The sequence below is a fragment of the Cotesia glomerata genome, linkage group LG7, assembly GCF_020080835.1.
Source record: "Cotesia glomerata isolate CgM1 linkage group LG7, MPM_Cglom_v2.3, whole genome shotgun sequence".
Taxonomy (NCBI): Eukaryota; Metazoa; Arthropoda; class Insecta; order Hymenoptera; family Braconidae; genus Cotesia; species Cotesia glomerata.
Genome location: NC_058164.1, coordinates 18,567,779 through 18,579,854, shown reverse-complemented (window position 1 = coordinate 18,579,854; position 12,076 = coordinate 18,567,779). Strand labels below are relative to the sequence as shown.

At 26.5% G+C, this 12,076-nt stretch overlaps 1 protein-coding gene across 1 annotated transcript; it reads left to right on the top strand.

Moving 5' to 3' along the window:
- Window positions 1-2,220: 2,220 nt before the first annotated feature.
- On the top strand, window positions 2,221-11,605 carry LOC123269717. The gene is made up of 3 exons (XM_044735552.1): window positions 2,221-3,615; window positions 3,685-3,762; window positions 11,046-11,605. Exons 1-3 carry the CDS (start codon window positions 3,366-3,368, stop codon window positions 11,603-11,605), a joined length of 888 nt encoding a protein of 295 aa, XP_044591487.1. The 5' UTR covers window positions 2,221-3,365.
- Window positions 11,606-12,076: the final 471 nt, after the last annotated feature.

The window sequence follows — 12,076 nt, the reverse complement described above, 5'->3', positions numbered from 1 at the left end:
ATACTCGGTGTCCCAGAAACCGGGGAGCATGAGAAGGAAAGATCGGGTCGTGAGAAGTTGAGAAAGGCTGAAAAATTAATACTGAGAAACAATTATTAACAATTAACAATTCAATTATTTATTTAATATAAACAATTTAATTTTAACAAAATTCCTTAATAATATTACCCTTAAAATTAACTTATCAATTACTTAATTGTGAGGACCTCTCACCTACGCAGGCACTTGCCAAAACTTACAACTAAATATCCTTAAATTCTTTCAACTATAGATCATTACGCATCTAGATTCCTAAATTCTAAATTTAATCATGGACCATTACGCATCTAGATTCCTAATTTCTAAATTTAATCATAGACCATTACGCATCTAGATTCTTAATTTCTTAAACCCTCGTCCAACTGACGGAATAACAAACAACATATTTTACCCAATAAAAACTTCTTAATTATTCAATTATCTGAACTAATTTCACATAAACAACCTCGTCTACCTGACGGAATACCATATAATCTTACTAAATTCCATATAAAATCATCCACCGGACGTTAACTTCATTTCTCAAATTTTCTTAAATAAAATTTTAACCAATTTTCCTTAAATAAATTTAATCTCAGATTAACTAAATTTACCAAATTCACCAAATTTTCTTATCGAATTTATCTAATAAATTATCCTTAAATTCAATCAATTATTTAATAATTGATTTAGCACTTTCTAACTAAACAATTCAATTACATTTATCCACCGGCCTAAATTTAATTTTCCAAAACTTTACAATACTATCATAATCTACTAAATTTTACATAACACTTGTTTACTGCAAATAAATTTTACTACATTACATAATCACTAAATTTTCTGTACTAGTTCACTTACTAAATTTTCTACTAATATTTTCAATTAATAAATTCTACTGAACTCATTACAGGATTTACTAATTTTAATCTTCCTAAACAAAATTCTAAACATCAACTATTCGAATCCTAAGCGTCTCAATACAACTCTTAACTACATACATTCTAGAATGACCTTCACTGACTTAATTACGCATTTTCATTTCTTATTCAAATTTACTTTTCTTTATATCTCGAAAATTATTAACTAAATTAATTTATTATAGCCAGCAGGCCTATAATAAATTACTGATTAAATTATCTACAGTAAATTCACAAATAAACTATTAATCTCATTCTTTTAAAATAAAATATCCAATAACAAAACTAGCTAAATGACCTTGGCGCATGAATTTCTAAAGTACAAAACTTGCTAATATAAAAATGACCGCTCGAGAAATTAATTTTAATTATTTCAGCCTCTTAATTAAATTAATAATCAATTTTGGCCTAAATTAATCGAAAATACCTGGAGACTCAATTATTGTTTTATCCAACGACGACTGATACTCCGGTCCAACTTAGCTGGCTCCGCCGCTTGGCATCTTGTCGTCTCAAACCACTATGTTAGCTTCCGGTCAGGGCTTGTCCAATTCCAAATACCGTAATAAACTCCTCAGTAGTTGTTTTCTATCGTCGGCGTTCAAAACTGCACTCTCTTGACTTATCTAATCTCAACAAGGTCACTGATTCACAAAAGGCAAAAGGCCACTGGCTTCCAGAAGGGAAAAAGCCTCGATGTTTTTCGTGCTCGCTCTTTTATAACCCTCAGCTCAGGCTCTCGAACTTTCCTATTGTTATGCCCCGCTTCATTTTCCGGGAACAGTAGTGGGGACTCTTGATTAGCACGCCCGGTGACAAGTCGAAACTCTTGTCAAAAATCGAAAAGTAAGGGAAAACCCTTACCTACCGTGCGTCAATTATCGGGGTCGATAATGACCCCGGGAAGTTCGATTTTCCCTGTTACAGCTTTTTCGTAAAGGGTAATGAGAAACAAAGACTAAAAGAAAAGAAATATGTCAATAGGTTCATTCGCACGCTTTTTCATATTAAAAAATAGCAGATTATTGATGGAACGATTTTATTAAATTTTTTTAAGTCTATAGCTTCGCTGAAAGTTGACCTTTGAAAATTTTTTGGTATTTTTTTTTTTTTTTTGGAAAATACATTTGAAAACAAAAATTTTCTATATGATACGTTTCCGGAAGATCAATTTTTAAAAAATTCATTCATTGTTGGGTTGGGTAAAAATTTTTAAAAATCCTAAAAACAGTTTTTGGTAGTGTAGGAAAGGACAAAAATTTTTCAGCCGAATAAATCAAAAAGGATCGAGTTCAAAAGTGATCAATTTGACAAATAAAATACCCTGTATTTTCTGTAATTCTCCTAATTTTTTAAAAGAAGTAATTTGTTAAAGACGTCATAATAGATAATGAAAGAACAACAGTTTTGTTTGGAAGTGGTCGTAGATAAAAATTTAAAACTATACAAAAATTTAAGATGTTAATATCTCCTGAAATATTGATGTTAGCAATTTAGTGCTCGGGATCTTTTTTATAGAAAATCAAATTTACTACAAGTTAGTTATTCAAATGTTTTTCGTAGCTCTTCTCAGTGACGAGAAAAGGACAGAAAAACGTAAATTTTATGAAAAAATTGGATTTGGTGGTCCATACTCCCTCGCCAGTGTGAGTTACGATTACGCCACGATGGGTAGTTTTGTGGAACATTCAATTCTAAGTAAAATAACCCATCTTTGATTGAAATAATGCTATGAAATGCTGCTGAGCTGTGAAAATTTAAGGAAACAGCTCGAGTTTTACGTGTATATTTAATGGGATATCTTTTCACACCTTGATCGAGCTTTGAGAAGTTACATTATCCCTAATGTTACTGAACTTATAATAAGTGATGCTCTAATATATGAAATATGTATAGACGTGTTTTCTATTATTTCATCTGCACGTAACATTCCTGATAGTGGTATAATGAGTGTACATAGGATTCGTGTTACTAGACGTTTACGAAAATGATAATCCTATTTAAATACTCACTAGAAATTTAAACAGTGCGCTAGGCGCGCGCCTTAATTTTAACCAATGATAAATCGTGGCCCGGTTTTTGCGAATTTCGACTTATAACTAACTTCAATACTTTTATATATTTTTATTGAGAGGATTATTTTTGGGAATAATTTTTCGGAGTATCCATTATTTTAGTAAATATCAAACAAGTGAATGCACAAAAGATTTGATTACGGGTCTCTGAATTATTACTAAAGCATTACTTGCACGCGCGCGCTTGCGCGCGAATATCATTTCTAGTTAGGTATATATAGCATTAAATTGATGTCTTAAACACAACTGAAGACTCACTTACTCAACATCTTTTTTTATAGGGAGAAAAATTGCAGATCAAGTGAAATTGAAAGTTGAAAATTTTTATAATGATGATGAGTACAGTGCTCCGATGCCAGGTATGAAAGATTTTGTTTCAATTCGAAATGATGATGGTAATCAAGTACCCGTCCAAAAAAGACTTGTCCTGTCTAACTTAAAAGAATTATACCAATGTTTTCGGGAAATAAACGCTGCAGAGAAAATTAGATTTTCGAGATTTGCTTCTCTGCGACCTAAACATTGTGTGTTAGCAGGGGCAAGTGGAACACATACCATCTGTGTCTGTACGATCCATCAAAACGTTAAGTTAATGATGCTTGGTAATTATCAAATTCATTAACAGTTATAAATGTGTGAATTTTTATTTAACTAAATCACAAATGTTTCAGGTGCGAATATTCATTCTCTAACAAGAAATACAGATATATCCATTACACACTATAGTGATTGTTTGAGTTTGATTGTATGTAAATCTCCATCGTTTCTATGTTATTTGGGTAGCCCTGATTAAAATTATTGATTGAATAAAATTGAATTGGATATGATTTCAATTATTTTCAACAAGTTGTATTTCACGATTGATTCAGCTCAGGCAAAAATGAATTTTTCCGAATAGATAAATAGTTTAAAGATTTTAAACCTTTTTAAGTATAAAAAAAAATTAAGAAAAATTCAAATATTTAATTGTGTTCAATGGATTTGAATAGATAAATAGTTCATGAATTTGGATATAATGCGGAATTAAAAAAAAATAGAGAAAAATAAATGATTTTAAATTGTTCTCAATTGCTATCAATGAATAAATAAGCCTTTATATCCGGTTGTACTGTAAATATAAAATTATTGAAATTTATTTGTATTTCTGAATACTTTTGAATTGTTTTCTATGAATAAATGCAACTTAATATCCGATCATACTGTGAATAAAAATTTATTAAAATGTACTCGTAATTTTGAATACTTATCAATTATTTTCTATGAATAAATAAGACTTCATATTTGGTTACTTTTTGAATAAAAAATTATTGAATTTCATTCGCAATTTCCAATGCCTTCGAATAATTTTTAACAGATAATTAATATTTGATATCCAGTCGTACAGAAAATGAAAAATTATTGACATTCATTCATGATTTTGAAAACTTTCCAATTTTTTTTTATAAATAAATACAACGTGATATCCCTGATTAAAATTATTGATTGAAAACAATTGAAAAAATTTTGAATTGATTTTAATTTTTTACATAAAATTGAAAAATATTGACTGAAATTGAGACATTCGAGAATTGAATTTTTTTCAATAATTAGAAGCCAAATAAGAAACTATTCAAAAATTCAGACTTCTTTTAATTTCAATTGCTTTGAATTCCGAGCATCGAATTGAAAATATTCAAAACAATTCAAACCAAAAAAATTGAATCTTTCTCAACATTTACTAGTAAAATTGAAAATTATTGAAAAATGATTAAAATTTTATGGTTCCAATTACTTTGAATACTGAGTGAATATGAATTTTCAGTTCCACGATTTTATGAATAATTCAAACAAATTAAAAAAAACTCGAAGAATTGAATTGTTTTCTATTTCTTCCAACAAGTTAATATATTTTTAATTTGTGATTTTATGAATTATTCAATCGAATTTAAAGAAATTCGATTGATTGTATTGTTTTCTATTTTTCCCAACAAATAAACGGATTATTGAATTTACGATTTTATGACTAATTCAAACAAATTTAAACAAACTCGAAAAGTTGAATTGTTTTCTATTTCTTCCTACAAATTAATATATTATTTAATTTGTGATTTTGTGAATTATTCAATCGATTTTAAAGAAATTCGATTGATTGTATTGTTTTCTAATTTTCCCAACAAATAAATGGATTATTCAATTTAAGATTTTATGAATAATCTAAACGAGTTCAAAACTTCAAATTATTTTCTATTTCTTCCAATAAATAAATAAATTTTTCAATTTACTATTGTACGAATAATTCAAACAAATTTGGACAGATTCAAAACTTCGAATTATTTTTTATTTCTTCCGACAAAGAAATAAATTTTTTAATTTACGATATTATGAAAATTTCAAGCGAATCTAAACAAATTTAAGATATTGAATTGTTTTCTATTTTCCACAATTAATAAACAAGTCATAAATTGAGGGTTCTTTGAATAATTTCAATACATTGGAAGTTCATTTTCAATTTGCTATTAAGGAATGTTTCACTGTATATAAATGTAAAATAATCAAGTAAAGTTAAGTGATAATTACTGTAAGATTTTTTATTTTAGTCTTGTATTATTTATGTAATTAAACACATAAAGAATAAATAAGAAATATAAACTAATTGACAGTAGTGCAATTCCCCGTAGTTCCTGACGACTAGCATTATTTAGATACTATAAGACTAGAAAAAATTCTTCTTCTTAAACTAATTTCAATATGATAAATTGATGGTAAGATAGAGAAAATAAAATTTCGACATTAAGTTTTATTTATTGATAGAAAAAATTGAAATTATTAAAAATTATAAATGAATATTAATAATTTTTTATTCAAAGAGTAATCGGATATCAAGTGTTAATTATTTGTAAAAGAAATTGAAAAACATTCGAAATTGCGAATGAAATTCAATAATTTTTCATTTAAAAAGCAATCAGATATTAAATTCGATTTAGTTATAGAAAACAATTGAAAAGTATTCAAAATCACAAATAAATGTGAGTAATTTTTTATTCACTGTACGACCGGATATCGAATATTAATTATCTATTAAAAATTATTCGAAGGCATAGGAAATCGCAAATGAAATTCAAAAATTTTTTTTCAAGAAGTAATCAGATTTTAAGATTTATTTATTTATAAATAATGATTGGTAAGTTTTCAAAATTACAAGTAAATTTCAATAAATTTTTATTCATAGCATGATCGGATGTAAAGTTGCATTTATTAATAGAAAACAATTCAAAAGTATTCAAAAATACAAATAAATTTCAATTATTTTATATTTACAGTACGAATGCATATCACGTTGTATTTATTTATAAAAAAAAATTGGAAAGTTTTCAAAATCACGAATGAATGTGAATAATTTTTTATTCACTGTACGACCGAATATCAAATATTAATTATCTGTTAAAAATTATTCGAAGCCATTGGAAATTGCGAAGGAAATTCAATAATTTTTTATTTAAAAAGTAACCAAATATGAAGTCTTATTTATTCATAGAAAATAATTGATAAGTATTCAAAATTACGAGTACATTTTAATAAATTTTTATTCACAGTATGATCGGATATTAAGTTGCATTTATTCATAGAAAACAATTCAAAAGTATTCAGAAATACAAATAAATTTCAATAATTTTATATTTACAGTACAACCGGATATAAAGGCTTATTTATTCATTGATAACAATTGAGAACAATTTAAAATCATTTATTTTTCTCTATTTTTTTTTAATTCCGCATTATATCCAAATTCATGAACTATTTATCTATTCAAATCCATTGAACACAATTAAATATTTGAATTTTTCTTAATTTTTTTTTATACTTAAAAAGGTTTAAAATCTTTAAACTATTTATCTATTCGGAAAAATTCATTTTTGCCTGAGCTGAATCAATCGTGAAATACAACTTGTTGAAAATAATTGAAATCATATCCAATTCAATTTTATTCAATCAATAATTTTAATCAGGGATGCATTCGTACTGTAAATATAAAATTATTGAAATTTATTTGTATTTTTGAATACTTTTGAATTGTTTTCTGTGAATAAATGCAAACATACATCCGATCACACTGTGAATAAAAATTTATTGAAATGTACTCGTAATTTTGAATACTTTTCAATTATTTTCTATGAATAAATAAGACTTTATATCTGGTTACTTTTAAATAAAAATTATTGAATTTCCTTCGCAATTTCCAATGGCTTCGAATAATTTTTAACAGATAATTAATATTTGATATTCGGTCGTACAGTGAATAAAAAATTATTCACATTCATTCGTGATTTTGAAAACTTTCCAATTTTTTTTTATAAATAAATACAACGTGATATGCATTCGTACTGTAAATATAAAATAATTGAAATTTATTTGTATTTTTGAATACTTTTGAATTGTTTTCTATTAATAAATGCAACTTTACATCCGATCATGCTATGAATAAAAATTTATTGAAATTTATTTGTAATTTTGAAAACTTACCAATCATTATTTATAAATAAATAAAACTTAAAATCTGATTACTTCTTGAAAAAAAATTTTTGAATTTCATTTGCGATTTCCTATGCCTTCGAATAATTTTTAATAGATAATTAATATTCGATATCCGGTCGTACAGTGAATAAAAAATTACTCACATTTATTTGTGATTTTGAATACTTTTCAATTGTTTTCTATAACTAAATCGAATTTAATATCTGATTGCTTTTTAAATGAAAAATTATTGAATTTCATTCGCAATTTCGAATGTTTTTCAATTTCTTTTTACAAATAATTAACACTTGATATCCGATTACTCTTTGAATAAAAAATTATTAATATTCATTTATAATTTTTAATAATTTCCAATTTTTTTCTATCAATAAATAAAACTTAATGTCGAAATTTTATTTTCTCTATCTTACCATCAATTTATCATATTGAAATTAGTTTAAGAAGAAGAATTTTTTCTAGTCTTATAGTATCTAAATAATGCTAGTCGTCAGGAACTACGGGGAATTGCACTACTGTCAATTAGTTTATATTTATTATTTATTCTTTATGTGTTTAATTACATAAATAATACAAGACTAAAATAAAAAATCTTACAGTAATTATCACTTAACTTTACTTGATTATTTTACATTTATATACAGTGAAACATTCCTTAATAGCAAATTGAAAATGAACTTTTTTTTTTTACTGTACTTCAAAATCATTTGGCTGTATGGTTAAATAGTTTAAATTGTTTTCTTTGTGAGTTAGGGCCTTAATAGACATAGATATCATCTTTTTTTGTATGACGGTTACAGGTAATTTCACTTTTTCAGGTTTACGGTTCCAAATTCTCCATAGATGGTCACATCCTTCCACTTTTTCGGTTTCTAAAATAAGAATTTCCATCCATGCTAAATTATTCTCCGATAAAAATCGAATAATTTGAGCCATTCTTCCGTCTGTCAACCGAATAAATGAATTATTCGTTTTCTTGGCTTAAGTATACAGCTGACCATGATACATTCTCTCTTTGTATAGGCATCGATTATAATAAGAAACAGAGCTTTTCGGAGCTTCTCCAATTACGTCATCTAACAATATCGCGCCATTTACTGACCGTACTGACCTTGATATCTTCTCTCGTTTGGTATCCATAATATTAGTACAAAATTGCCGACATGTTTCGTTACATTCATCGTGTAGTATTATTTGAAAGTTATTGTTACGTAATGTCCTATTTGCCATTTGATTTATTGGACCATTTGGACCAGTAACTTTTTGTTTCAAATTGTAAATATTGTTTTCAAATGCATACGTCGATGTTGCCCATGATGGACCATTTTTCCGTACACTCTGTACCATATGCAATAAAGAATGAACATTAAATGTCATAAATTTAGCCCCATAAAAGTTTTGGCAATCATATACAAATTGGAGTAGATTCATTTCACATCTTAGCAAATCATCTTCAGTTATGCTCACTGAGAGAAGTGTAAAGATACTTGAGACGAATTATTTGTATGAGTCGAGTAAATCTTGCCGTAATATTCCGCTTAATTCGGGAAACTTAGAAGGCCATATTAGTGCTTTGATTGCCAAATTGAAGGGGAATCACGGAAAAAAAGAAAAAGTATCTGAAAAAGACTCGAAAAGCGAAGTTATCTCGGAAGTTGATGATAATGGGTTGGAAAACGGAAGAAATGGGAAAGAAATTAATTTCCAAGGAGATCGAGAAAAAACTGAGGAACCATCGGCTGAAATAATTATTGACAATTATGAAGACAAAGGCAGTTCTGACAATGAAAAAGAAGATGATAAAACCGAAGATGAAGAAGAGCATGATCAAATAAAAGATAATGTTACTAAGAATCAAAATAAATGTCGACTTTTGCGATACCCAGCTGGGAGCGAGAGTGATGAATTATCAGAATGATTTTTTTATTATTGAATTATTTATGTTTAGCTACAACTAATTTATTTTATTCTTTGAATTTATTTCATTTTTTAAAATTAAAAACTATTGAATGTTTGTGCTTGATTATAACCTTAATATTAATTTATGTATCACAGAAAGTTATTAATATAACTTGAAATTTACAATCTATTCCAATGTATTGAAATTATTCAAAGAACCCTCAATTTATGACTTATTTACTAATTGTGGAAAATAGAAAACAATTCAATATCTTAAATTTGTTTAGATTCGCTTGAAATTTTCATAATATCGTAAATTAAAAAATTTATTTCTTTGTCGGAAGAAATAAAAAATAATTCGAAGTTTTGAATCTGTCCAAATTTGTTTGAATTATTCGTACAATAGTAAATTGAAAAATTTATTTATTTATTGGAAGAAATAGAAAATAATTTGAAGTTTTGAATTCGTTTAGATTATTCATAAAATCTTAAATTGAATAATCCATTTATTTGTTGGGAAAATTAGAAAACAATACAACCAATCGAATTTCTTTAAAATCGATTGAATAATTCACAAAATCACAAATTAAATAATATATTAATTTGTTGGAAGAAATAGAAAACAATTCAACTTTTCGAGTTTGTTTAAATTTGTTTGAATTAGTCATAAAATCGTAAATTCAATAATCCGTTTATTTGTTGGGAAAAATAGAAAACAATACAATCAATCGAATTTCTTTAAATTCGATTGAATAATTCATAAAATCACAAATTAAAAATATATTAACTTGTTGGAAGAAATAGAAAACAATTCAATTCTTCGAGTTTTTTTTAATTTGTTTGAATTATTCATAAAATCGTGGAACTGAAAATTCATATTCACTCAGTATTCAAAGTAATTGGAACCATAAAATTTTAATCATTTTTCAATAATTTTCAATTTTACTAGTAAATGTTGAGAAAGATTCAATTTTTTTTGGTTTGAATTGTTTTGAATATTTTTCAATTCGATGCTCGGAATTCAAAGCAATTGAAATTAAAGAAGTCTGAATTTTTTTGAATAGTTTCTTATTTGGCTTCTAATTATTGAAAAAAATTCAATTCTCGAATGTCTCAATTTCAGTCAATATTTTTCAATTTTATGTAAAAAATTAAAATCAATTCAAAATTTTTTCAATTGTTTTCAATCAATAATTTTAATCAGGGAGATGTGAAAACTGTCCAGGGGTAGATGAGTTGAGTAACCTTTTACTGACATATTTTGAAAATCACGAAATTGAGAATATTACATATAAGTATTGGATATCTAAACCGAGAAGCAGTTTAGAAACTATTATTAAGCCTATAGAAGAATTTGTTGAAGATTTTTGTACTGAATTGAAAACTCTTCTACCTCACTCATTTATTGCTAAAGAACAAGCAAAATTTTTGAAAACATTGAGAGAAACATTAGAACCAAATGAATTTATCATTATTTGTGATTTTGCAGAAAATTACGCGTTCGTAGTGCAAAACGCGGCATCTGGTTTTCACTGGAACAATAATCAAGCAACAATTTTCCCAGTAGTGATTTATTATAAAGTAAATGGCGAACTTGAACACAAAAGTTTAGTAATTATTTCAGATTGTAATAATCATGATGCCGTTGCCGTACATGTTTTTATCAAATTAATAACTGACTATGTGAAAAGTCTTCCTGAACGTTGTAACAAAATTTATTATTTTTCTGACGGGGCTCCTCAACAATTTAAAAACTTTAAAAACTTCGTAAATTTATACTATCACGAAGAGGATTTCGACATTCCTGCTGAATGGCATTTCTTTGCGACAGCCCATGGCAAAGGTCCATGTGATGGTATTGGTGGTACCATTAAACGATATGCAGCAAGAGCAAGTCTCCAACTTGCGGTTGACAAACAAATAACAATGCCTGAAGAACTCTTTGAATGGACTTCTGATCCGGACAACTTGCCAAACATCATAACTAAGTTTTCCCCAGAAGAGGATTATAAAACAGCAGTAAATGATTTAAATGAAAGATTTTTAAAAATAAAACCGATCACAGGAACTCAACAATTACACTGTATAATTCCAGACAAAAATGGTTGTTTGTACATTAAAAACTTTTCAAATTCCAACGAGCATAAAATTTGTAAAATATTTAAACGCCAGAGACGTAATTAATAAATTGTTGAATAATTTTTCAGTCATTGAAAATTTACTTTATTAATCATTAATCCTAGTCAAAAAAATAGAAAATTAATATAATAAATAGAGATTATAATACCTCAGAACCATTAAATAACATTTTTATTGTTATATAAATAGTATTTATGAAAAAAAAATTTTCATTTTTTAAAATTAAACAAAATTTTTTTTTAAATAAATAAAAAAAATATAAAAAAAAATCGGCCCTGCTCGGGATTAGCGGGGATAGTTGTCAAATAAATTGAAGTTTTTTTTGAGAAAAAAAAAAAAAAAGAAAATGGCGGACTTCGAAAAAATGACGATTGTACTTAAAAAAACCGATTATTTTATATAATTGATCATGTTAAATTTTTTTCGTATATTTTTTCGAAAAGTTCATTCAAAAACAAAAATTTTTTAAAAAAAAAGGTACCCAAAAGTTAATTTCTAAAAAAGTTATGGCTATTT

What these genes read in the sequence shown, in the direction of transcription:
- LOC123269717 (XM_044735552.1), top strand. Translation starts at nt 3,366, where the DNA reads ATGCCAGGTATGAAAGATTTTGTTTCAATTCGAAATGATGATGGTAAT. An exon ending in CGTTAAGTTAATGATGCTTG is followed by an intron (nt 3,616 to 3,684) that starts GTAATTATCAAA and finishes CAAATGTTTCAG; the next exon opens with GTGCGAATATTCATTCTCTA. An exon ending in TTGTTTGAGTTTGATTGTAT is followed by an intron (nt 3,763 to 11,045) that starts GTAAATCTCCAT and finishes TAATTATTTCAG; the next exon opens with ATTGTAATAATCATGATGCC.